Source organism: Rousettus aegyptiacus, unplaced genomic scaffold (assembly GCF_014176215.1).
Source record: "Rousettus aegyptiacus isolate mRouAeg1 unplaced genomic scaffold, mRouAeg1.p scaffold_m13_p_14, whole genome shotgun sequence".
NCBI classification, from domain to species: Eukaryota; Metazoa; Chordata; class Mammalia; order Chiroptera; family Pteropodidae; genus Rousettus; species Rousettus aegyptiacus.
The window spans coordinates 48622966-48649801 of record NW_023416289.1 but is presented as its reverse complement, the minus strand read 5'-3'; the positions used below and the strand labels follow the sequence as shown (position 1 = coordinate 48649801).

Genomic DNA, 26836 nt, shown 5'->3' with positions numbered 1-26836 from the left:
CGGGCAGGGGCCGCGGAGGCGGGGCCGGGGGCGGGGCTGCAGCGCGCGGGGTGAGGGGCGCTCTCCCGGTGACTTGGGGCGCGCGCTGGGCACAGAGCGCAGTCTCGGCCGTGCAGCTCTGAGTGCGCCCGCCTTCCCGCCGCCGCCGCAGCAGCCACCGCAGCCACCGCAGCCCCCGCCGCCGCCACTGCCGCCACCATGCCCAACTTCGCCGGCACCTGGAAGATGCGCAGCAGCGAGAACTTCGACGAGCTCCTCAAGGCCCTGGGTAAGCTGAGGCGGACCGCGCGCCCCTTCCAGGTGCCCCAGGCCCGCGAGGGGTGGGCTTTGGGGGCCGATCCCCGGCAGGAGGGAGGCCCCGGGGTGATAGATCGCGGTGCATTCCGAGGCGCACCCCGCCATGGAGCGCGTGGACCCCGCGACCCGCGCGTCAGGCGCCTGTCGGCTGGACGCTGGGCGCTTTCCCCGACGGCTCCGCCTTTATCTCCTGCTTGATCATCGCGAGGAGAGGATCCTGGCGTCCAGGGTGGGTCAGGGACTTTAAATTTGGGACTCAGTTTCAGACCGGCCCTCGCCACGAATTCATTCTGCTTCCCAGAGAAAGCCACCTACCCTGAGTTTCTCCTCTGGAAAACCCGGGCGAGGGCGGGGGGAGGAGCGGCTCCGTTCTGAGGGTACCCGCCAGGCCTGGGACCCGAGCCTGCGGCGCGCGCATGCCTCCGGCAGGTGTGAACGCCATGCTGCGGAAGGTGGCCGTGGCGGCCGCGTCCAAGCCGCACGTGGAGATCCGCCAGGACGGGGACCAGTTCTACATCAAGACGTCCACCACGGTGCGCACTACCGAGATCAACTTCAAGGTCGGAGAAGGCTTTGAGGAGGAGACCGTGGACGGACGCAAGTGCAGGGTGAGCCCAGGGCCGCGCAGCGCCCCGCGGGTGGGCCGCGCAGTCACGCGCGCCCGTCTCCTCCTTCGCGGCCCGCGGCGCGCTTTCCCGGCAGGGCGTGTACACCGGCGGCTTGCAGAGATTTGTGCGGGCGGGTGCCCCAGGCTCGGGAGAAAGCCCTGCCCGTCCCTCCCAACCGCGTCCCTAAGCCGCCTCCCCAGGTGCTGACAGCCGCGCCGCGTTCCTGGCGGGGTTTCCGCAGCGCTCTATGGCGACCCCGGGCGCGGGCGGCGCGGGAGCAGGAGGTGGCAAGGCCGCCACGTTTCCTGCCGCAAGTGAATGGGCAGCTTTGGCGTTCTGCCCCGGGGCCCCTGGGTCCTGGGGACGGTCTGGGTCCAGTTACAGCAACCTTGAGGGGTCCCCGCACCAATCCCGCCCGCCCTCAGCCTGGTTCCTTAAAGGAAAGGCGGAATCTTTCCAAAAAGCAAGGCAGATTCTCGGCAGGGAAATGAACTAAATGCTCCTTCTCAGTCCTCAGAGTCAAGAGCTTTGTACTTCCCCGTGTCTCAACCCAGGGATGGCTGGACGGAGGCCGGCACCGTGAACGGGAAGGTTGGGTACTGTCTTTTGAGGACAGATGGGAAAATAATCGCTGCTGCTACCACTTCTTTAAAAAAGTGACTAAATGCCTCCCTCCTTCCCCCAGTGTTTTTAAAAAAACAAAAACTAATAACACTCCAGAGTGAGAAATTGTTTTCACCTTTCCTGAAGGGTGCCTGTCTGATGTTCAGAGGAGGATCTCTGGGCACTGGGCTTGGGACAAAGACACAGAGACGCAGCCCCCACACTGACCCCCACGGCAACATCTGACTCCCAGAGTTGGCACAGCCTGGAAATGATGTCCAGGCTAGGAGCTGGCGGGATCGAAGCCCCCTGTGACTGCCCTGATTGTGAAAACAGAGTGGGACGGTGTAGTCAGAGGCAAAGGCGGCCGGCCTAAGGAGGAAGGGCTGGCAACAGGCAGGGCTCCATCTGGGGGCATCCAGCAGCTGCTGGAGACGGTAATTCTGATCAAAGATCAATGGCTCACAGGACAGGCTGGAGGGCGGGGCTTCGTGGCCACCTGCCTGATGAACTGTCCCGTGTGTGGTGTAGAGCGAGTTTGTCCTGGGTCCCGGCCTGCGCAGCTCTGTGTGCAGACGCTGAGGAGACTGCAGTGTATCCCCACTTTCACCTACCACCTCCCACAGCATGAAAAACCTAGACTGCCGTTTGAGTTTTTTAAATTTTTTCTAGAGACGTAAACTGGAAAGTGGCAGTTTTTATCCTCAGAGTCAGAGAGAGACCCTAGGTTTTTTTGAGCAGGGTGATGAGCACAAACAGGACGGAGGGCATTACCCCAGAGCCCGTGCAGGGAAGGGGCTCCCATCTCACTGAATGTGGTCGCAAATGTGGCGTGTTAGCCGGTGTAAAGTTCTGTAGCTCTGGTGTGCAGTCTTGCCTTTGGAGTGCAGTTGCTCAATCGCATAGTCCATTCTGAGAGATGAATCAGTGCACGCTCGGTTATCCTTGGGGATGTGAAGCTGGCCTCAGGCTCTGCTGCACCATGAGTGCGCGTGTGTGTGTGTGCATGACACCAGGCGTGTTTATGCCCATCAGAGCCATGCCCAGCCCTCTGAATTTGGGCCCTATGAGGCGCAGCAGACAGATTCCGTGCCCTGACTGGGCCCACGCGTGGCTTCTCCACACAGCGGCTCCTCCCTGGGGCTCACTGTTGTCTCCACTCCCGCTGCCAGGACCGTAATTAATGTCACTGACTGTTTTCCTGCTCGCAGAGTTTGCCGACTTGGGAGAATGAGAACAAGATCCACTGCACGCAGACTCTCCTGGAGGGGGATGGCCCCAAAACCTACTGGACCCGGGAGCTGGCCAATGACGAGCTGATCCTGGTGAGGGCTCTGACCCAGTCCCCTAGGCGATGCCCATGCGGGCCACACAAACGTCCTCCTCCCGCGCATGTAGGGCGGATGCTGCCCTGGGCCAGGGTGAGAGCAGGAAGCCCGAGATGACAGCTCAGGTCAGAGGTGATCATTGCTCAGTGGCTGGCAGGACAGGGCAGAGTAGCGGCTCGAGGCAGGCTGCGAACTGGCTTGGTGACCCGTTCCAGGCTGGCCTCCCCTCCCTGGCTCAGGGTGTCTGGGCTCCATGAGACTCCCTGTTCAGCTTTCTCCTTCTCGTGCTCCGTGCTGCTGCCTGGGAAAGAAGTGGGTGCTCGGAGCCTAAGAACATTTCCCCCCATGGACCCACCAGCTCCATTGGACTCAGGGAGAAGGGCAGGTCCTGCTGACAGGGGCAGGGTCCCAGCATAAGGAGAGGGACATGCAGCATGGGGCCTTTCCAACGATATAGGCTGGACTCCACCTTAAAGAATACTCGGATTAAAACACTTTAAACAGTATAGTTCGAGCACACACCTCCTCCCCCTTTATTTTAGGTATGGGAGCAAAACGAGGAGGGGAGGGCAGGACACCCCCTGTCACTCTCCCTCTGTGCTCAGAACAGACCAAGCTGTTCTTGCAGCTGCCTTCTCCCCGAGACCAGAGAGGGAACTGCTGTTGTGGGTAACCAGGGAGTAGTAGCCTTTGTTCTCCATCAAGCATGCTGACATCCCCCGATCCTGGCCATATCACCTGCAATGTCGGGAAAGGAGATGGCGGGCGTGTTAGCAGGGCTCACTGCTGACCTGGGCATGGCCCTTCCCTTCCCAAGCTGTAAGACGAGGAGTTGGGCTGAAGTCTGAGGTCCCTCTCAGTCCTGAAATGACATATTTATGCCTTTTTACAGCAGCTAGGGCTTCCTGGTTCTCTCTCCTCTCATGCTCCCTGCAGAGGTGCCGCGGGCTTCCTCTTCTCCTCTCCTCTCTCCTCTCCTCTCCTCTGCTTTCCCCTCCCCTCCCCTCTCCTTTCTCAAGAAAAGGACCGGCTTGCTTGCAACCTGGATGTTTCCAGGGAGGGAACACCTGCTGGGGTCGGGGAGCAATTTGAGGCTGAGACATGGACGTTTAGGAGAAAAATCATGTATGGATCACTGGTCCCAGAGTTCACAAAAAGGGATGTGGTTTCAGCATTCTTGTGCGAGGCTGAGGGCTAAGTAGCCGCGGTTTGCTCTGTGAGAAAGTGTGATTTTAATAAGCTCTGCAGCATTGGAGCAGCCAGAGTGCAGGCCGGTCCCCCCGAGAGGACCCCACCACGTCCAAACCCCGACTGTGGCCTCACACACCCATCCCTCCCCGGCTCGCTGATGAGCACATGAGCTTCAAAGGGAGCATTAATTCTGGGCATTTAGGGTCTGAAATGTGGGCCTTTGTTCCCAGGGTTATCATCCTTAATAAATCCAGGCACAGGGAGATGCTGGCCCCATATCACAGGAAGCAAATTAATTCTAGTGGAGTTGATATGAGCTGTCCTCGTGCCAACAACATCTCACCCAGGGCTGAAGTCACCTTCTCTAGAAAACTGACTATCACCCTCCTACCACCCTGGAACATTCCACAGTTTCTTTCGGGAGTCTCTCAGCATAGTCTGTTGGCCGAGAAGGACATTTCAAATGGAAACGTGGCAATTTCTTGTGTCTTGAAGCCATCTGTTAGCCTGAATAAGGTGCTGGCCACAGTCATTTCAGCGTGGGTAAAGAGGCCAGTCCCCAAAGGTGGCATTCCAGTTGACATTCCATGGCTGTAGAGAACGAGGGTTTTGGAAAACTGAGCTGGTTCTGAGGGGTCCAGACGTCTGAGAGGTGAACATCGGTGGGAATTCCTGCCCCCCCAACACACACCCTGGTACACAGAATCCTCTGCTTCCTCACTAATGCAGAGATAACGAGTGGAACAGAGGTGTCCAGAGCAGGGAGACAACTGCTTGTGGGACCAGGAGCGCCCTCCTGAGAGGCAAAGCTGGAGATAAGAGTTCGCTTCCTTGGTGATCACTAATGACGAGCATTTCCCTGAGACTCATGTTGGAACGACGTCTTAGCGCATGTTCTCTGATAGCCTCTGGCGACTAGCAGAGGGACCCAGGCAAGGGACCTGAAGTCCCATGTAGCTCCCAGCCCTGCGTCCAGGGCTTTGAAATTTGCTGGGGCCTCTGGCCCTTCTGAGAATCAAAGATAGGGACCCTCCCATGGAAAAATGTCCATCTGCACACAGACACCCACATCAGGTCCCCAGATTGGGGGTGCTTGCATTTCGGTTTTGTTTTTTAATGAGCATATTGCTTTCCCTGTTCCAACTGCTCCCGAGAGCCCAGGGGAACAGGCCTGTGAGTTGCTGCTGGTTTGCGGAGCGTGGAAGCAGCTAACTTATAGGCGATAGCGTTTCGGGGGCCAGAAGAAACCGTCCTCCTCTATCTGTGGAATGGTTCGTGTCCCTCTCACAGGAAATAAACACAGAGCCATAGATTTCGCTGGAAAGAGCTTTTAGGATCATCCATCCCATTGCCCCGCTTTCCCTGCCCCCTCCGTGCACAGATTGTCAGGAGAGGGGGACGTGCCCCCCTCTAACCAGCTGCAGTGCCAGGTCTGGGCCGACGCCGACGCTGGGCTTTTGTAGCTGAGACCGATTTTCTAGCTTGCAGGTGACTTGAGCACTACTTCTGTACCCTCTCCAAAGCCGCCCCAGGGCTCCAGCTGCCCAAGCCCCTGGCTCTCTGGAAGTCATTTGAAAAGAGACAGAAACCACTTCAGATATGTCCCATATGACATTTTCCCCCTTTCACTTGAATTTCAGAATCAGAGCCAGGAAACTTGCATTTCTTATGTCAGCGTTTACAGGTTCCAGAAGCAAAGGAAAACCATGTATAACATAATTCTATACCCTAGTTGCCAATATGGAGCTTAAGGGAGGGGGAAAAAAAAGAAAAAAACTGCTTAGCACTTAGCATGAGCACATGGCACAGGAAATTGAATGTCTGTTTCAAAGAGTTTTTAACAGGGCAGTAAGTGGCCTTATTAGTGACATGCTTTCAATGTTTCTGCACAGGCATCTGCCCTGATTGGTTTTCCGTCTTTTCTGCAGACGTTCGGCGCCGATGACGTGGTCTGCACAAGGATTTATGTTCGAGAGTGAAGGCAGCCTGCCTGCTCCTGCCTTGGGGGCGCGATGCATGTCCCCTCAAGGAATGCCACTGGTCCGAGCTGCTGGTGGGCGTCCCCTTCCCCTGTATCACATTAGGTGGCCCCGTCTTCCCCCTGCCAGTGTGGTAGTGCTCCCCCGCCATGCTCTCTGCCCCGGTGTTCCTGACGCTCCATAGTGTGGCATCTGTCAGTCATTAAACCGGTTGGACACGTCTCAAGGTGTCTGCCTTCTTTGTACGGCCTTGTGGTTTCAGTGCAGGGCTGCCCCGTACCTGCTGTCTCGTTGCCAGCACAGCGCTGGCCTGGGCAGCGTGTCAGCCTCAGCCTGCTGCCCAGTGCGCAGCATTGTGGCAGGGCCGGCGAGCCAGGCTCCCTTGCAGGGTCCAGACTGCAGATCCACGAGTTTGCACCTCGCTGTGTTTTTCAATTCAATTGAGTTGTATATTGGTGGTTCCCCAGCAGAACGGGGGGGACACATGCAAAAGGGTTGATTGACAGAACAGGAAGAAGATGGCCAACAATGAGTAGGAGGCACTCAGGGACTAGCCGCAGCAGAGCCGTCCTCGTCCCCCCATCTTCTCACTCCCGCCCCGCCTGAAGACAGAAGGGTGGCCAGCACCATGAGCTGCAGCCCGGGAGAGGGGCTACGTGCAGGCGCAGTAGCAGCACATGGACACGGCCACCGCCGGAACCACAGTTCCCAGGTCGACGGGCGGGTGGCTAGGGGTCTCTTCAGGTTGGTTAACCACCCTGACCTCCCACCTTTCAGTCTCTGACCTGCTTATTCTGCCCAGTGGCCAAACCCAGCCGTGCGTGGGGGGTGATGAGGGCTCTGTCCACCCTCCCAGGACACAGCCAGGCAGAGACTGCATCCCAACATGCAAATGGACACTAATCCGCCGCTGCCAACTTTTACTTTTGAAAAACAGGAGATTTCACACAAAAATTTGGATTCCTGTAAAAGAAAAGTTGGGGAAACCTGGCATCCCTGGACTTCCCTGCCCACAGGGCAGCAGGTGGCCTGCTGCCATCCCATTTTTAAACAGAACCGTACCCTCCACCTCCCGCAGGCTCACTGATGCCCTCCCCGCATTTAGGGTGCCTACCTGGCTTCCTGGGCATCTCTCCTTGCCATCCTAGCACTGGCTCTTGGCGAGGCCAGACCAGAGCCAGCTGACAGGCGCTGTTTGGGCCTGGATGAGGCCAGAAGGTGACCCTCAAAGAGCTCGCTCTGACGTGCAGACACCTGAGCTCAGCCTTACCACCTGGATGAGAGAAGGACATGTTGACCCAATTTCGCAACTCTCTGCAGCCCAGAGCCCCACTGCTCATGGGAGATCTCGGCCCCTCCCAGACTCCACTGCTTCCTTGGGGGTAGGGTCTCGTGCTAGAGCTGGAGCGCAGCCCATACCTGCAGCCTGCTTGTCGGGGCCCTGTGGGAGGCCCCTCAACGAGAGCGCCAGAGGCTCCGCCGCAGCCCTGCTTCCCACAGTCCCTAAGCCGCCAGCCCCTAGCACTTCGGAGCAGGGCTGGGTCCTGGGTTAGAGCTGAGAGGGCCTGACACTGGGCTAGCCTTTGTCCCTGGGCCTTGAGGCACCTCTGTTCATGTCCAAAACCTCTCAAAGCCCCTTCTGAAAACAGTTCCTTCAATGCTGGCTCTGCCAGAGGGCCACTCGCACCCGCGGGCAAAGGCACCATCCCACCCCCTCCATTTAGCTGTTCCTTCTCTCTGGGGCTTGGTCACTCACCAGAAATAGCCACGACCACACTCAGCACCCGACAAAATGCAGTCTTGCCAGGCAGAGCAAGTGCTGGAGGGGTTGCCCGAGGGCTTCTTGGAGGAAGGAGGCTGGGTGGGGCCTCCGAGGAGGGCAGGGTGTGGGTTGCTATGCAGCACCAGCAGTTCACGCATGCGCAGAACAGCAGCTGCCGCCCAGTGCCCTCGAATCCTGTTCCTTCTTCATTTTCCAGAAGGAACATTCCCTCTTGGGACACCTCATGGGACATCAGTGTTCCATGTCACCAATTCAGGGATTACAGCTATAATGTTCGGCCTTAAAATGTGTATGTACACATATCACACGTGACATATGATATAATGTGCAAGCAAGACAAACACCTACACGATGTTCCGTTATTGGCATGATCTCGCTGAAACTCTGCTCTAAACCTGTCACTTCCTCGCTCAGCAGTCCCCCGGGTCTACAGCACAAAGGTCAAGCTCTCTGGCTCGGCCGTCAAGCGCTCCACAGTTTGGCCTCACCGGGTAAACCAGAAAGACCGAGGGCGCTGGTGTCTGCTCGACCAGCCTTCAGTTCCTGGTCTCACCTTCAGTGTATGCATGCTAGACACCCGACCACGGCCATTCCCAGCAAAAGGCAGTGAACTCTCTGCTATGACGTGGATGAACCTGGGAGACATTGCTCTAAGTGGACGAAGCCAGTCACAAAGGGCCACACAATGTGTGATCCCATTTATTGAAATGTCCAGAATAGGGACATCCAGAGATGGAAGAGAATGGTGGTTGCCTAAGGCTGGGGGTGTTGGGGAAATGGGAGTGCTGGTACAGGTTTTCTTTTTGGGGTGATGAAAATGTAAAATTGATGGGGTGAGGGCTGCACAACTCTGAATGCAACAGAAACCACTGAATTGCACATTTTAAATGGGCGAATTGTATCCTTTCTGAACGACATGTTAGTAAAGCTGTTTTTGGGGAGCATTTGAGATCTTGCTCCCTGGCCTATGTCGTCATAGTGTCAGGCTGCCAGTCACTGGTGATCATCGCTGGGATCCGTGGTTCACGAGGGGCTGACACTGGGATATTCGCATCCTATCGTTCCTGTTCATTTATGAGCTGGAATATTTTGTAAAAAGAAACTTTCCTTTATCTACTAGGCGGTCAGCCTGAGGTACAGTATACACAGGAAAGATGGAAAAAATGTTTGATTCTTTCCCTGTATTTACTAGGTTTTGAAGTAATGAATTGGTTCTTCTGGCATCCTTCAAAAGGAACCAGTGCATTGATGTGGGTTTTGGGGGTTTCATTTGTTTGTTTTTTGGGTTTTTTTTTTTGGAATGCCACTACAAATTTGCGGATAGAAAGACTTGACGTGTTTTGACACATCGCAGTTGTCCTCACAGCCCATCTTCGGCCAGCAGAGCCTCTTCAGAGTGGCTCTTGCATTTTGGCTGCACCCTTGTCATTTTCAAGAACTTCATTGCCATTTGGTATGATGAGATGACTCCAGGCTCATTCTGCACATTTGCTTCTCCAGACCAGGAATCAGCCATTTCTCCAAGGGGCCCAGTCCTTTTAGAAGGCGGTGGTATTTAGACACTGCAGTCTAGGGATGGGGGGATGAGGAAGCAGGGGTGTCTAACTTGATGCTAAGATGGAAGCCAGAATATTAAGACCCAAGAGTCAGGTCACAGACAAAAGACTCGCTCTGCAGTCCTTTGTTCCCTCTGTCTTTTCCCAAGACAATGCTAAATAACGCTTAAATGCCACCAACACTCTGGTCGGCTGTCTGAGAATGACATCTTTTCACTCAGAAGTCTCACCAGTTTCTGGCCAACCCTTTGGGGCAGGGATGGAGGTCGGGGCAGCAGACTTAGAAACTTTTGTCTGCAGCTCAGCACCAAGCTTCAAGGGCAATTGCTTTAAAGAGTGTGTGACTTGATGGGCAGCAGCCACTCCCAATCAAACCTCTTACCCCCTGGGAGGCGGGCTTAATGCTCCATTCTTTGGGAGGACTATTGAGCATAATTTCTGGGCAAAGGGCAAGTTCTCACAAGGATTCTACAAACATTATATGCTGTATTTGTTACAAGTGGGTAATTTATCTTTCTGAAAAAGTTTCCTACAGAACTTGGAGAAATTAACTTAATAAAAAAATAGACAGTCACAATTTTATAATTCCATTTGTTTTCACAAGGGAGGAAAGCTCATCAATTATGGTGAATGAAGAGGAGGGGTTTTGGGCCCCCAAAATGGAATTTGACCAAGGTCTCTCGTAATAGTCATACTCAGGGCACCTGGGATTTCAGGATTCTAGCATAAAAAATGCTGGCTTCAGAATCAATGTGTATGAAAAATATATTGAGTCATGAACTCTTACAAAGAACATAACGAAAAGTGAAAACTCTGAGAAAGTCTGGAAAAAATCCAATTCTCAGAAACACACAAAACTGAATTAACATGGGGTGTTTTTCCCTTCCCTGCTCTTTAGGACAATATTATTAAGTTCTCTTTGACCATCTTTTAAAAAAATAAATGTGGTGGTGTAGTTCGATGCAGAGCGTGCAGAGACCAGAGTCATAAACCGTGGCTCTGCCACTAACTCGCTCTGCGACCCTGGCCTGCTTGTGTCCCCTTTGGGCCTTCAACTGCCCATCTGCGCGGAGCAGAGGTCACCACATGGGGACAGAGGCTGCATTGCTGCATGTGAATCGCCAAGTAGAAGCCAAAATATTCAACAGGGAAACAGTTAACTCAATCACGTTCCGCCACCTCACATGGAATGTCTGCAGCTGTCAAGCAGAATGAGGCAAATCCAAGTTTACTGACATGGAACGGTGTCCAAGCTATATTAAATTTAAAAAAAAAAATGAGTGATGACCTTGTTTAATAGGGGAAAATAAAAACTATACGGTTAGCTCTTTCCAGGAAAACACAAAACCCTCGGGGACATGTACCAAGCTGTTAATAGCTGTTGCCTCTGAGGATTGGCTGTTCTCACTCTCATTATTGTATTGGTGAGATTCGTTTAGAATGAGCATGTAAGACGTTTGCAACTTATAATGAAATTTCACATGAGAAGCAAGCGATCCTGATCCCTGGGTTCAGGCGGGAGCCCAGGCATCTGTTTCTTTGGTTCCCTGAGTGATCCCTAACAGCACTGCCAAACCTGTGGCTACCAAGCTTTCCTACCAAGCTTTCCAGCTCCAGCACTCCAGGGGCCACACCCCACGGGCTCTGACTCACGAGGAACGCGTGGAACTGGAGACATAAATCCCAATGGCCGAGGCCCTCACTTTGTGTGGTTCCTAGGGGCCTCCGGATGGGTCCGTGAGGTACACAGCAGCCCCGGGCCATAGGCAGGGCATGTGTTATCAGTGTCCCCATTCTACGTACAAGGACCTGGGGCTCAGAGGGGAAGGCAGGATAGAGTGTCCCCCTTGACCCTGCCTTGGAGCTCTTCGCCCAGTTCGCCAGTGGTAGGGCTGTCTGGCCACAGAGCTAGTGCTTTCCCACTGCCTCAGCCATTAGGGACATGAAATATTTTCCTTACTATAATCACCAAACCCCGTGTTCATGGTTTAATGGTATTGAATAGCCTCTCATGGAAAAGGCGGGGAGGGGGGGAGGGAAGCATAAGAGTAAGTGACATTTAATAAGGGCTTACTGTGTTTCACATCCTGTGCTAAGCACTTTTTGCACAGTGTCACTGCTAATTCTACAATAAGCCAACCAAGTAGGTACTGTTGTCACCCCCATTTTACAGATGATGACGCTGAGGCTGAGAGGTTCAGTAACCTTACCCTGTGAGTAAAAGTGGGTGGCTGGGTTGAATGTAGGCTTTGTACCTGAAGGAAAGAAGCAGACAAAGAGGAGTGGGGAGAAAGTAACAGAGGGGGAGGTGGCGCCTCTGGTCCCCGCAGGGCTCCTGGGGGCCTTTTAAGAGAGCTCCCCTTGCCGCCCCGCCAGCGCCCTGGCTGTCGACCAGCTGCCTCCCTTCCACAGCACAGGTCCCTGCCCACGGCGGTGACGGGTGTCCAGTTTCACACAGGCCAGGCTCCCGGATCTGATTTTGATCAGGAGCTAAGAGCTGAGCCCTGGAGCCACCGCCTGGAAGCCCTCAGTGTGGCCCAGGTGAGCCTCACACCTTCTGTTTCCCATAGGCCTTGCACATACACCATTCAGGGACCCCTCTCCTTGGACACGTCCCTAGAGGGCGGATGAGAGGTTACAGAAAGGGACGCAGGGATCTGGCCAACAGCCTCTCATTACTGGAGTGGGGGCCCACGACTCTCCATACTGGTCTTCTGCGGCCACACCCAGGAGACGGGCTGTGGCAGCAAGGACAATGTCTGCCCCCCTCCCACCCACTGGACAGACCCCGCCTGTGCATCTTCCCTGCCCAGCCAGTGAGGGCAGCTTGGGCACACCCCCGACCTCACAGAGCCCGTCTTGGGCCGGGCGAGGGGGCCAAGGCCGAAGTCACAGTCCGTGGCGCATGGAGTAACTTGTGATCCCTCCCAGCCCATGCACGGAGGGGCAGGAATGGGAACCAGGACGCAGAGGTGGGAAGGGGTTTTCCAGGCGACACTGAAGCCTGGGGGAAGGGAAAGTGTGGCAACTTTGCCAAGCCCGGCAGCGGTCTACATGGCCGCCTTGTGTGAATTAGGACAAGTAGCTTCTCTGGGCAGACACAGAGGTGTCCAAGGTCCCTGTGCAGGGCACAACCTATGCAACTATCCTAGCGGCCCTGGGACTGTGCGGCCAAGTTTCATTCACCCTCACAGTTCCCTTTCGCCCTCTGGGTGCAGTACCCTTATTTCCTGAAATGAAGTGACTGTGTATCTACTGTGGGGTAAACCTTTATCCCTATGGGGGTCATGTGTGATTGGTTCTGGGAAGGGCGTGTGACCCAAGCATTCAGGGAAGAGGTGCCCTCTTTGGGTTGGTTCATTGGCTCTGGGTGTCAGCTAAGCCTAGTGCTTTTGAGCCATCAGCTGTTGCTTTGGGGGAGAACTTGCTTGAAAATAAGGCCAACACAGAAAAATGCACAGCTGAGAAATTGAGAGGAAGAGATAGAATTCTGATACCTAAACTCCAGGATTTGGTCCTAGAACATTCTAGTCACAAGAACTAGTGATTTCCCTTTTCTGTTTAATCTAGTCTGAGTTTTTAATGCCTACAATCAAAAGAGCAGACCATCATGGAAAGAATTGCTGGGATCCGAGCCAACGGACACAGAGCTTTTAGTGCTTTGAGAAACCAAACTGGAAAGTTTTGGCCAGGCCACAGGGGTTCCAAAATCAAAAGCTGGAGATGAGAACATGGGCGTGGGTACCAGCTGGACTCTATGTAATCCTCTCCTGCGTGGTGTCTCCCTGTGTGCTTACTTATAGCCCAGGGGCTGGGTGGGGCCAGGCCATTGGGGTGTGGATTTGCCACTCAACCCCTGGTCAGTGTGAACCCTCAGTGGGGGGGCTGGTGTCTGAGCTCTGGGCACAGCAGGGGCCTGGCAGTAGGGAGGACCAGCAGAGATGGCTGCCTGGGAGCTGGCAAGAGGGATGTCTGTGCTGAGTTCCTAGGAAATCCCATGGGAGTCATTTTGGGTAATGCAATTTACTCTTGTGCCCCTGGGCCTTTGCACATGTTGATCCCTCTTCCTGGGAGCCGTCCCCATTCTGCCCATCTGGCGAGTTTCTATTCTGCCTTCGGAATTTGGCTCCGGGGTACCTCTTCCAGAAAATCTTCTGTGGCAGAGTAAAAGAGAGGCTGCACATTTTCGCCTCTCCTCCCATCAAGAGGTGGATTCTGTGACTCCATGCCCTTGAGTCTTGCTGTGATGACAGCTGAGGCTGGGAGAGCATGTGGGAAGTCTCCAGTTAGCCAAGTGTCTTCAGCGGCTGAGTCATAAAAGGCCATGCTGCTCCTGCCTCTTTCCTGGGGATGCTCATCCTGGAACCCGGAGACACCAGCAACCCTGAGACGACCATGCTGGAGAGCCTGCACATTGGGTCGACAGTCCCAGCTGAGCCCATTCTTCAGTCAGCCCAGCCCAGACACCTTACTGTTCAAGTAGCCTCCGGCCATTGAAGTCACCCCAGCTGAGACCCCAGGCGTCATAGAGCAGGGAAGACACAGCCCCGAAGGGCCCTGTCATCGAATCTGCAACATCCAGGTTGTCTCATGCCGCTGAGTCTGGGGACGGTTTGCTCTGAAGCTAAAGGCACCCGGAGAGCTGCTCGGGCTCCTCCAGACAAACTTCAGCACTTCTTCCCACGTACTTTCTCCGCTTCCTCATCGCCATCCAGCAGCGCCCTGGCTGTGCAAGGCGGTGGCTGTCTCATTGCATGCCCGTCTCCTCCACCAGACTAAGTCCCAGGGAGACGGGGACCAGGGGCTGTGTCTCCTGCATCTCTATATTTCCATGCCCAGGAGTTGCACTTAGCAGACCGCAGCAGACAAGGGAGATAGAATGAGAGTGGCTGTTCAGGCAACAAGAGATGTCTACCCGGGTGAGCGGCCACAAGATCTGATGGGAGCTGACATAAGGCAGAGGAGACACCGTAGGCTGGAGGTCACTGTGAGCCCCACGGCAAGGATGACCTGAAATTAAGACATTGACGTGAAAGACAGACTCAGACTCCTTCTGTCTGTACTATCCATTGAGACTGGGGAGGAGTTGAGGCCACAACGAAGGTGAAGCAGCCTCTGCCATCCAGGGAGAAGCGCTCTGTTTCTGGGAGCCTGGACACCTGTCCTAGAAACAAAGGTACAAGCTACCCCATTCAGTAACGGACCCGGTCACTAATTTAGACCATTGTGATCTGGGGGTCAAGGCGGATGTCGCGGAGCTGAGCAGAGCGTGGATAAGCCAGCAGAAGTTTGTCCGCCAGAGAACCCAATGGCCCTGCCTTCCAAGGGCGGAATGGTGACTCTGGCTTCGAGAGCAGCTCCACTTCTTCTTCTTCTAGGAAAATTGTCCAAAATTTGGTTGGGAAAGCAGGCACAGAACTGTTCATAACAGAGAAAGTCACCCCAACGTGCACTCCTGCCTTGAGGAGGCGAATGACACCAAGCAGATCTGGATCTGGGTTTGGTACAGACCAGCCTGGCCGGCGGACTGCCTGGTATGGCCCGAGGCTTCTGGAGAGGTCAGCAATCTGGTCTGAGGCTCAGGGAGCTGTGAGGCTTTAGGATGAGGAAGGAGGAAGAAGGGGACTCACGCTTGCTGAGACCTGGTATGTGCCAGAAGCCTTATAGTCGTTGACAAATTTAATCATCACAACCTTTTGATGGGTGTTAGGGACCCCACTGCAGAACCGGGAAATCTGAGGCTTAAAGAGTTTCAGGAAGGAGTTGCTACCGTGTGACCTGGGATCCCCTGAGGGACAAGGAGGCAACATAGAGGGGCAGAGTCCTGGGCATGGATGCCACTCTGTCCCCTCAGTGTTCCCCTCTGCGCAGTGAGGGGCTGGGCTCACGACCCCACCCAGACCTGGGTTGAATCCTGCCTCTGCTGCTTACTAGCAGTGTGTGACCTTGGCTAAGTCACTGACATTCCCTGTGCCTCACTTCATCTTCATCAAGTTCAAAGGGTTAACCTTCAAGGAGCAGAGGCGGCCTGGACCTACCTGCCTCTCTGCCTGTCTTCATGGAGTACCGACAGACCAGGCGAGCCCAGGGACCCAGGCCTCCCTGCCTCTGGGCATCGGGGACTTTGGCTGGTGGCTGCGTAGGCAGGCGGCTCCGGCTGCGAGCTGAGGCCTTCCGTCCGCCGGCATTTCTAAGTGGCTACAGATGCGGTGTGAGCCCATCCAGGAGGACAGCTGCTGCTGAGAGGCGCAGGTCCTCGCCCTCACCCGCTCTCCCACCCGCTCCACACAGGGAGGCGCAAGGACTGGAGGCATCTGAAGAGGACACCTGTGAGAGACATGCACAGGAAAAATGCTGTGCTGTTTCTGCGGATGTAACTACAGGAGACTTGGGGGCAGATTTTGCTGGGTTTTTTTTTCTCCAGGAGGATGCCTTGCAATGAAAAAATATAACGGCTTTGCCCTTTCCGATGTACTAAATAGGAACGTCAGGCAAGCATCTTGTTTCAGATAGGCAATGTATATTGGTGGCACCAAGTTCAAAAGTACCAAAGTGTGTCCGATACAGATGAGCTCCTGTCGGCAACCACCATCACTACATCTTATGTAGCCCTGGGGTTCTCTGGGCTTCATCACACAACTTACTGTGCTGTCACTGTCATGCTAGTCCATGGACCCGGTCCTCATCCTCCTCACCCTCCTCCCCATAGGCACTGTCTCCCCAGGTCCTGAGCCAGCTGGCTCAGGTGGACTCAGCCGAGGGGAGGCACCAGGAGGGAGGTAAAGGCAGGAGGAGAAAGGGCCTCTCTTCCCCTCCTATGTCTCTGTGGCTTCTCCAGCAGCAGCTGTGTCTCCTCCATGGATGGGAGGCGGGTCTGCCAGGGTCCCAGGTGGGACGCCAGCCCTTGGGCTCCTGTAGCTGCCTCTGGTTGTCTTCGCTTATGAGTCTGCAGCTTCCTAGCCTCCTTGGTTTCTGGGCTGCTCCCCTTCCTCCATGTGGTAGCTCACCTCCTGCACCACTCATCCAACCAGTTGCCTGAATTCAATTCTGTCTGAAAAACCTTCAGTGGTTTCTGTTGTTCCAACTGGACAGATGATTCCCTCTTTTAATGCTCTTGCTTAGGTGAAAACTTTAATAGATTCACTGTTTTCCCTCTTTTCCACTCAAATTGTGACGTTACACAGGGTGCCGCATCTGCTTCCTTTTTGTTTGCTTACTGACATGCTTTGTAGGATTTTTGTTTTCATATCAACATATATAGGCTTTTTGGGGGGGGAAGGAGCAACATAGGATTCCTTTGTACGTTCTATAATTTACTCAACCAGTCCCCACTGATGGACACAGAGGCCTGCTCCATGTTTTTGCTATGATAAATAATATCTTGGTGAATATCCTTGAGCACAGGTCAGCTCACCCACCTGACAGTTTATCCGCAGAGTAAATACCTAGAGGTGGAAATGCTGGGCAGGTACGTTCATAACTTTGATGGATGTCACCAACTTGCCTGATAGAGACACTGTGCCAACTCAGTGCCCTGGACAGCACGTTGAGAGGCTTGTGGGAACCTGGACAGTCAGTGTCCCGAGCACAGGGGCTGTGCTCACGCCTATTGCTCACTAGGGCGTGCCCAGTGCCTGCCGTGGTAGAAGAGTCCCAGCGAAATCAGTAAGCGAATAGGTGCCATGGACAAGGCCAGGTCGGCAGCCTCCTGGCTCTGCCGCTGTCTCATAACTGTGAACAGGTCACACGGATGCATGGTCTCAGAGCCCCCTCAAGCTTCTAGTGCTTGGGACCAAGGACTTTCAAACTTGGCAGAGCATCAGAATCACCCGGAGAACCTTAAAAATGAAAGATCCTGGAGTCTCTCCAGGGACTTAGCTGCAGTTGGACTGGGTGGAGCCCATGGTGGCCTCTGAGACACCACTCAGCCCCCTCCAGAATGAGTGACTTTCTCCCAGCTGCTGGGAACGCCACTGGCAGGGAGCTCTCCACTGTCAGCCCTCTTTGAGAAGTGCTTTAGCTGAAAAGAGCAGCCTTGCTCAAGGTCACATCCCTTCCCCGGGGTTCATGCACTTCATAACTGGTCAATGTGGAGATGTAAAGGCCAGACACCCTCACTCTCGCCCAGGACAACGCGGAAGTGTCATTCTAGCTTCACAGCTGCACGCAGGGTCCGCTGAGACGCTATGGTCACGTCTTCTGTGCCCTGTGCCCAGTTCCATTTCCGTCCTCTCTCTTCCATAACTATTGATCCCAAAGGCACTTCCTAGTAAGCCCTCTGAACTCAAAACTCCAACTCAGAGTTGGCCTTCCAGAGACCCCTGCCTGTGACAGGGCCTGGAATCTGTATTTTAATGCCCCCGCCACCGTGACGTGACCTATAGCCTCTGCCCATTGTGAAGGTCACTTTGGATGCGGGAGATCTTAATGTTTTTGCTTTCTTGGTGCCACAGACCCCTTCTCTGAATAAATACATAAAACAAAATGCATAGGATTCCAAAGAAATCAATTATATTGAAATAGGGTTATCAAAGTGTTGTTTGAATTATGCTATAGTGATATGTTCCTTAGCCCATCAATTAAGTTCCACAGTGTGTCTAACAACTCCCCTAGTTTTGAAGCAGTGAGGAGCACGAACCAGATCTCAACATACCTGCAACCAGTATCAGCACAAAAACAAGGCGACCATAAAAATAAATATGTAACTATTAAAAAAAAATATGCCTGCCCTGCTGCAACGTGACAGGAAGAGATGGGGGATTTCTGCTCATACCACTGAGGTTTTTTTACCTGAATTCACAGCAGAAGGAAATGCTGAGTTTCATTTAAAAGTTAGGGAAAATAAAGAGGTCCGCCTAGCCCTGATTTCTATGTACAAGTCCCTGCTCCAATGGGTCCCTTTAGGGAGTGGGTGTTCTCATTATAAGCCTCCAGGTGGCCTGTGCTGTCAGCTTGAGGCAGAAGGTTTTTAAGCAAAGGGTGAGTAGGATTTCGGGGCCTCTCTAATCTCCGCCCTTGGCAGGAGTGGCAGAGAAAGCTGAGCCTAAGGCCTCTACGGGCAGCAAGGGAATTCATGCCTCTCAGGGCAGGTTTCCAGTTACACCAGGACAAGGTGCCAAGTTGTTTTCCAAGCCCTCAAAAGACTGCCTGTCCCACCTGTTGGCCAGAGGGAGCTTCACCTGCTTCTGGCCTGACCGCTTCATAAAAGGCCAGCAGGCTCCCACCCTGCTGGACAGCCCTCGATCTAGACCCACAGCCAATGCACTGGCTTGTTAAATTAAGGGCAAAATCCACTGAGGGTATATTAACTCTCTCATCCCTCTGAGTAAGTCATTGTGATTTATGTGCCCTGAAGCCTGTATGGTGGTAGCTGATGTAATTATACTGTGGGGAGAGAGGGTATTTGCTCAGTATCTTAAGGTACCCTCGGGAGAAAAAAGTGTGACTCCTGAGGAAGGTGGGGAAGGGAGAAGTGGGGAGCTTCTTGAATTCTGGGCCTCTGGGTGTGGGTGACAAGATGACAGCAGGCACCCTTGCCCACTAAGATGCTTGACCCATTCCCCACCCCAGGGTCACCTCACACTGATTGACGTCAGGAAAAGGGCACTTCTACATCCAGCCCCATCACCTACTAAGGTGATATTTACAAATCACTCCTGTCTTTTATCTTCAGTTTTCTCATCCCTAAAATGGGGTGATAAATGTGGCCAGTCTCGCAGGGCTGCTGTGAGGACTGAGGGCCTGTGGGGAAGCTTGGAAGGGTTCATAAACACTGAGCTCTTGTGAAATAAGGTCATGTATTATAGTGGATAGGATACAGATGCGGATACAGATGTGGTTGGGAGACTAGGCCTGCATGGTGTTTACCGTTCCAGGAAGTCTGCTTGCTAGATATCCAGCTCCTACCTTACTTGCCAAACCATTCACCGTGGCACAGGACTGGGGCGGCCATGACTTTGTATAGTCACACAGTGTCCCTGCCTGCCCTTGCAAACCCAAGTCACAACAGGTGGAGTGAGAGAAACGGACCTTCTGCTGGTCTCTAACGGGCTTTTCTGAAGCTCTTAGTCTATAATTATTTAACGGAGAAGTACTTGGAATAAAACATTTCTGTTGTTATCTACAGAGATAATTTTTTAAAGAGTATATCAGTTTTTTCTCTCTTTTTAACAGTTTAATCTGCAGTAAATGCAGATGCAGCCCAGAAAGCAGCGAGGTGGCCGTGACCTGGCTGTGTGGCAGGAGATGTCACACTTGCTTGTGGACCACCCACAAGTAATCAGGTCATCCAAACCTGCCTTAAATGCTCCCTCTTGACTCCTTGATTTCCAAACATATAACTGTTTTCAGCATAAAATCCCTGGCGTGGGAAGTTTGTACAACATCCACCTGCTCTCCCTGATGCCCAACACTGAGGCCAGGGCCATGCCCCATAGTTACAAGGGATGTGGCAGTCAGGGGTCGAGTGGCCAGCTATCAGCGAGAGTGGTGCCCTGGATCGCAGAGGCTGAGGGAATGGCGGCTGCGATAGGCTGAATAACGTCCCCCCAAAACACCCTAAGCCTTGTAACCTGAGAGTGTTATCTTTTACGGCAAAAGGAACTTTGAAGACGTGATCACATTAAGGTGCCCGAGATAGGAAAACGACCTCAAATTACCCAGATGGGCCCAAGGTCATCACAAGGTCCGTACAGAAGGGAGGCAGGTCAGACTGGGTGGCAGGAGACCATGCGCCCACGGAAGCAGGGAATGAGGTGATGAGGCTGTGGACCCCGAGAAGAGAGTCACTCGACGTCAACTCCTAGGGAGGATTTACCTGCGGAGGTGGACTTCCGTGGTCGACCGCGGTCCCGCACCTGATAGCGGAGAGTCTGGCAGCCGCGTCCTGATTTGACGGGGGCCGCTCCGTGGTCGCAGCGGCCGAAGAACCTCTGACTGAACTCGAGGTTTTCCCCGCTCTGCCCACGCTTTCGGGGGCCCTGTCCGCCGCTTTATGTGGTCCCCGTCAGCTGCTGTAAATGAGTTCCTGCGTTCCTCTAGCTGCCTGAGACCTGCCTGGTACAATGTGAACGACCTCGTTTACATAAACGGACCCGATTGAGAACCTTAGCTATAAAAGGCGGGCTCCCCTTTGTGTTAATCCGATTTAAGTTAATACGTGAGTCTGTCTCCCTGGCCGTAGCTCCTTTTGCTCAGATCAATTATTTTTATTCTAAGACAGTCTATAATTAATTTCCATTTACAAGGCCATGAGCCAAGGAGTGCTCGCCGCCAGCAGAAGCTGGAAGAGGCCAGGAATGGGTTCTCCCTGGGGCCCTCAGACAGGACCCACCTTGCTAACACCTTCATTTTAGCTCCAGGAGACTCATTTTAAACTTCCAAACGTCAGAACTGTAAGGGAATGGTTTTGTGTTGTTTTAAGCCATGAGGTTTGTGGTAATTTGTGACAGTGGTGATAAGTCATGATCTAAAAAACCTGTTTTGAGCTGGTTAGATTTCAGGGGTGCCCTGGCTTGCCAAGTTTCCACTCTTGATGTCTGAGGTCGCAAGGCTAATGGGAGTAATGGCTACCTTTAATGAGCGCTTCCATGTGCCAGGCTTGCGGCTAAGTGCTTTAACATCAAGACTGTCTCCCTTCAGCAGAGAAGTCCTCAGCCTGAGTGCTAATTAGCTTTCCCTTAGAGCAGGAGTGCCCAACCTCCGGGCCCCAGACCTGTACTGGTCCCTGGCCTCTTAGGAACCAGGCCACACGGTTAGTGAGTGAAGTTTCATCTGTATTTGCAGCCACTCCTTGGCACTAACATCACCCCTCAGCTCTGTCTCAGCTCATCAAGCGTTAGAATCTCATAGAAGCACCGGTACCTGGCACCGAAAAGTTTAGGGACCTCTGCCTTAGAGCATTTAAAAGACAAACCCACAGGCACCAGGGCTTCCCCCAAGACTTTCTGAATCAGAATTGCAGAGGTAGAGCCTGGGTACCTATAAGTTTTAATTACATGTGATTCTCATATGCTTCAATGGTGTGTTAAGGTACAAATTTCAAACACTTAGAACACGGAGTTCATACAAACGTATAGTGAGCATGCACATCAAAGATTCCTTTAGCTCACAAGTGAGGGAACCCAGCAGTATTGCAAAGCTGGTTCAAAAGAGGGTACTGGACACTGAAGGACGTATAGTGAGGGAAAGACAGAATGCTGCGATGAGATTGCTACATTAGACACGAAACTGGATGATGTCCTACAGAACAATCTAACCAGAAACTTGTATGGTGAGGCTTTCTAGAGTGTCTGGAAGTCATTTGCACCTTTTATCAATTTTCTACAGTTAACAATTTTTACAAGTCTGGGCCCTATTTCATGGTAAATAAGTCAAACAAAGTTATATCTCTAGTGTCAGTAACTCTCAGGCAACCCTCAGGAAATGCTCTGGGGAGACTTGTAAAGGGCACACAGTGATCTTCTTGCCTTATTTCCAAGTTCTGGGTAACATCTCTGCATTAGGGTGAGTGGCGGTTCCATTAAGACACAACTGCCCTTGGGCCAGGAAAACTTACCACGGATTTTAGGAGTCCATTCCTGCCTTCATTTGTTCAATATGCATTCATTGAGCACTTGCTGTGTGCATGGCCACTGGGGGGTATGGAGGTGGCTGGGACACTTGTTGCCTGCACACATACACTGTCCAGAGGAAGGGCCCACACCTAGCTAATCCACACTCGAGGCAGCAAGGGCCTTAGCAAGGTCTGTACAAAGTGCCTGGGATTTAAGGCGGGGAAATAGCACTTGTGATTTGAGAGATGGAAGGAGATGGAGCCAATGGAGCTGGGCTTTGAAGGGAGAGTGGGTAAGATTTCTACAGAAGATGAGAGGGAAAAGCGTTCTGGGCAGAGGGAACACTGCAGGCAAAGGCCCGAAGGCAGGAAAGCAGCAGGTATCCCTAGAGGGATGGTGACCAGTATAGTTTGATGATGCAAAGAGCTTGTTTAGGAGATCAGTGAGAGAAGGCAGGACAAACAGTCAGGGGTGGGATCGCAGAGCAGCTCAAATGCCAAATTTGGGGCTCTGGACCTTATCAGTGGACAACCCACCACCCACGCTGTTTGGGGACAGAAGTGGGCATGTGTATCTTGTGAAGAAGGATCAGGTGGTAGCACAGTGAGTGGAGGGAAGAACCCCCCGTGTCCTATGACAAGTATTTTCAATATCACAGTTTTGAGGTGTCAACTCTGGGTGTGACCTGACTCCTCATTTGGACCCCATCTTTTCTGCACCCAAATGGAAGTCCTTCAGGTTCAACTCCCTCGAAATTCACCCCAGTTTTGAGAATAGCAGGGGCAGGGGCGGGGAGGATCTGGACCATGGTGCAAGGGGGAAAGGAGGTGTCTTCTCCTGGGGTTCAAAGTGCGGCCTGCTCCCACTCTGCCTGTAGCAGCGGGGGCCAGTGGAGGTCCCCAGGGGCCTTCACATAGAACACTTGCTCAGCCAATTCCCGTTCACATTTCAGGACTCATCCTGAACCCACCTCCACTACGACCCCTCCACCCAAGCCTCCATCATGCCGCCTGGAACACAACGGCCCCTTCCCTGGGCTCTGTGCTTCTACGCTTCCTCCAAAGGTTGCAGTGCTTTCTCCACGGCAGCTAGAGCGGGCTGCGACAGTTATCACTCCTCTGCTCCAGATGCAAGGCTTCCAGTGGCTTCCTACTTTGCTTAGAATAAAATCCCACCACATTACATGGCCCTGCGTGATTCCCCCCCCCCCCCGCCTTGTCCTTCCCTCGGACCTTTAGAGGCTATCTCCTCACAACCATTAAAGACACACCTGAATATCACTTCCTCCAGGAAGTCTTCCCTGAACATTGCCATGCCTCTTGACTCCTTTTATTTTCTTTATTGTGTACACGTTTATGCTCCACTGGAATGCGAGCTCCTTGAAGACAAGCTCTCAGATTTGTTTCATAAGTTTTTAATCTCCCAGCACCTAGAACAGTGCCTGGCACACAGAAGGAGTTGATGTTTGCTGATCAACTCCTGAAATGGAAGGGCAAGTTTGTCAGTGAAGGACAGGGTTGTAAGGGCTGGGAACCCTTCCTAGCATCATCAGAATCATCTCTGGTTTCTTTAGAGTTAAAAAAAAAAAAAAAGTCCTCAAATGCAGCCCTCCCCATCAGTCCCACCTCACTAAGACTTGGCTGAGGCCAGAAATTTAATCCTTTTGAATTCCTTCTTCCACTGTCCTCAGCCCACAAATCCAGCAGAATTGTCACCCGGCTCCATTGTACCACAGACTTAGGACCGCGAAGCCCACCCCTTGCCTGCCTCGCTCACCGTATTTCCCCTGAGGTGTCAAGGGAAAGCCATGCAGAAGTGGGAAGGACTCGCACACTAACTTACCTCCCTACAGGGAGATGTAAAATTCGCCCGTAAAGAAAACACTTTATTACTTAGCTTGAACATTAAATTCCGTCGGCACATAGCACGTGTTTCATTACTCCAGACACCAATGCATACTCAGCAGTGAAGTGCAGGAAGACAGACTCTGACCCGGTCTTGGAGGGACGTTCGACCTCATCTTCGAACTTTTTATCACCACTTACACATTCATGTGGCACTTTGTGCTGATGCAGCAGGCAGCACCAGAGGTGGCTCTCGATGTGCCACCAGCCACTTCTCTCTGCCACAGCTGGAAAATACAATTCTGCTAAAGCAGTTAGAACCATGTCCAAAGCAAGCGTCCGAGGTGAGCCTCAGTACTCCACCGAATGGGTGCTGAGCGAACTCTGTGCAACAGTACAGACTTACGATAGCTGCTCTCCCCAGGCACTAGCCTTTTTCCTTTCTTCCGCCTTTGTTCTTGGTTGTGCTCCGGAGAAGTGATTCTCGAATGTTCCCATGTGCAAGAACCACCTGGGATCTCGTTAAAATGTGGTTCAGTTGGTCCAGGGTGGGGCTGACGCTGCTGGTCATCATCAGCCCACACTTGGAGTCACAAAACTCTAGAACCGCACTGTGCAATGTGATGGCCACTAGCCACACGTGGCTGTTTAAACTTAATGAAAGTTAAAGGAAGCAGAGTTCCGTTCCTCAGTCGAAGGAGCCATGTTTCGAGAGCTCACAGCCACGGTGGCCGGGGCTGCCACAGTGGACAGCATGGACAGAAGACATTGCCATCGTCTCAGGGAGTTCCGTGGGACAGAGCTGCTGTACAGAGCTGAAGGCATTGCTGCTGCCCGCCCCTTGGGAGTGGCTGAGGGCAGATAGAAATCCCTCTGGGAACAAATGCGTGTTACAACCTGGTCCCCAGGGCCCCTTCCCGCTACACTCTTCCTCTGTTAGGGGTCTGGAATGTGGAGGCAGCATTGCAGGGAAAGGTGCAGGGATCTGAGGCCCTTGGTCTGCTGCGTCCGGTTCTCCGAGCATCTTCGTCCCACGGGGAAGTGGGCAGAGGGAATTGCCAGGGGGCTGAGCTGCTTCCACACTCACTGGAGCAATGAAAGCCATCAGACCCAGGCCCCCTCTCGCCCCTCCCCGACCGATCCTGGCGGCCATGCTGCCTGTGGGGGTGGGGAGAGGCGGAGGGTGGAGACATTTTCCAAGAATGCCTTTCATGTGGACCCAGAGCTGCCCTGTTCTCAGCAGTCCTGTGAGCCAGGACCTGGGGCGATTTCCCGAAGTGCAGTTGGCAAACATGTGGCCCGCGGTAGCAGTTGCCCTGAGATGCGCAGGGCCCAGGGCCTGGCAGGGCTGCAAGGGACCAGAGGACAGGGCCAACCTGCTGTCTGGCTGGGGAGGGTTGCCCCAGCTGAGCTGCAAAGGACTGGCCTGGAGCCTAAGCAGGCGGCCTCACTCCCTGGGCGAGGGCTCTGCGTTCCCATCAGAACAACTGCCTCGCGTCCGGGATCGGCACGCAAGGCCGAGGCAGTCCACCCCAAAATCAGCTTCATCCTTCCACCGCCCCGTAGAGCTGGAGCTGGCAACGGGCAGAAGGAGTGCTGGCGTCCGAGTCAGACCCGGGTGTGAAGCCTGCCTCTGGCTCTTTCCAAGCGCGTAACTTGCAGCAAGTCTCCTCTCCTCTCTGGGTCTCAGTTTACTTCTCTGTATGAGGAGGATGATCCCCACTTTTCAGGGTCGTTCGGTGTGTGGTATTTGGTTGACCTCCCCATTCCATACTTACGGGGTGGCAGGCCCTGGGCAAGGTGTGGGGGAGATGATGGTGATAAAGTCCTTGTCTTCATGGACTTGGCTGTGTGGAGAGAGAGGTAGACACCAACCAAAGAAAAAAGTGCACAGTGATGGCTGTGACAGATGCAGCAAGGAGAGCTGCCAAGTGCGATGAGAGTCTCTGCTGGGGGCCTGGCCACGTCGGGGAGGCAGATTTCCCGAAGGAGGTGACCATTGGGTTGAGAGCTCAGATGTTGTAGTGGTTAACGAGGTGAGTAAGGTGTGGAGAACACTCCAGGCTCAGTGAGCAGCCCGTGCAAAGGCCCTGGGCAGGAGCTCACCCACCAGTCCAGCAGGAAAAGGTGCAGGATCTGTGTGGCGAGCAGTGGTGAGTCTGGGGACACGTGGAGGGAAGAGAGTGGAAAAAGAGTTGAGAGCAAACAATGCATCTCCCTCCCAGGGGCCTGCCTCAGACGATCTCAACACCTGCTTCAGGGAGCGTCCCCTCTGCTGGAGCAGAGGCCTAACTGCTGCTGTTTCCTTTCCATATTCTTGGGGGTGTCAAACCTACGACTGCATCCTACTGCCGCGCCCCATGAGAACGGCGACGGGGTCAACTCACCCCATCGGAATTTCCGAAACCACTGACCTCCCTCGCACACGCATGGCCCATGTGCAGGGGACCAAGCATGGCTCGGATCTGGCTTCCCAAACACATCCTAGGATGGTTATGGGAGAGTGAGTCCAGCCTGACCAGAAATGTCCCTTTTCTGCAAAACGCCCCGCCCTTCCACAGTGGCCACTGGCCTCTGGCGAGGGAAGCTGGAGTGTCCACGTGACTCACATCCCTTTTCCTCTGACTGCACGAATGGTTTGCATTAGTGACCAGAGCACTGCGCTGCCTTCATTCTTTCCAGACGAGGGTGGAGCTGCAGGCAGTCTCCAGGGAGGCTTCGCTGGCGCCTGGGCCCCGCCCTCACCCGCTTGGGAAGACTCGGTCCAAGGACCGGAAACCTTGGACAGGGGAGAGGACGCTGAACGCCCTCCAGCAGGTGTGTCTTTGTCCTCACCCTAGGTGTTGCAGCTACCATTATGACACCTGGTATGGGGTGGCGTTTGCCGCAGGGATGCGTCTGAGTCACAAACGCTTCATTAGTCTGTCAGTGGACGAGATGTCACTGATGAGCCTTGCGCTAGCAGGTGGTGGAAATGATGGAATCTTCCCATTTGGGATTCCCCTCCCTGTTCTGGCAGGATTGGATTGTGCCCAAGCTCTGCGGAGGCTCATGGAGCCCAGGGTGGGGTGTATGGGACCTGATCCTCGGGGG

General features: G+C 53.7%; 1 protein-coding gene across 1 annotated transcript; it reads left to right on the top strand.

The window, feature by feature from the left end:
- The first annotated feature begins 101 nt into the window (after positions 1-101).
- Positions 102-6219, top strand: CRABP1 (cellular retinoic acid binding protein 1). Its single transcript, XM_016125506.2, has 4 exons — positions 102-268; positions 727-905; positions 2720-2833; positions 5956-6219. Exons 1-4 carry the CDS (start codon positions 199-201, stop codon positions 6004-6006), a joined length of 414 nt encoding a protein of 137 aa, XP_015980992.1. The 5' UTR covers positions 102-198; the 3' UTR covers positions 6007-6219.
- The last annotated feature ends 20617 nt before the right edge of the window (positions 6220-26836 follow it).

Bases quoted from the DNA above. Each gene is read 5' to 3' on its own strand.
- CRABP1 (XM_016125506.2), top strand. From the start codon at position 199: ATGCCCAACTTCGCCGGCACCTGGAAGATGCGCAGCAGCGAGAACTTC. The intron at 269-726 runs GTAAGCTGAGGC...TGCCTCCGGCAG, and splicing joins CGAGCTCCTCAAGGCCCTGG to GTGTGAACGCCATGCTGCGG. The intron at 906-2,719 runs GTGAGCCCAGGG...TCCTGCTCGCAG, and splicing joins TGGACGGACGCAAGTGCAGG to AGTTTGCCGACTTGGGAGAA.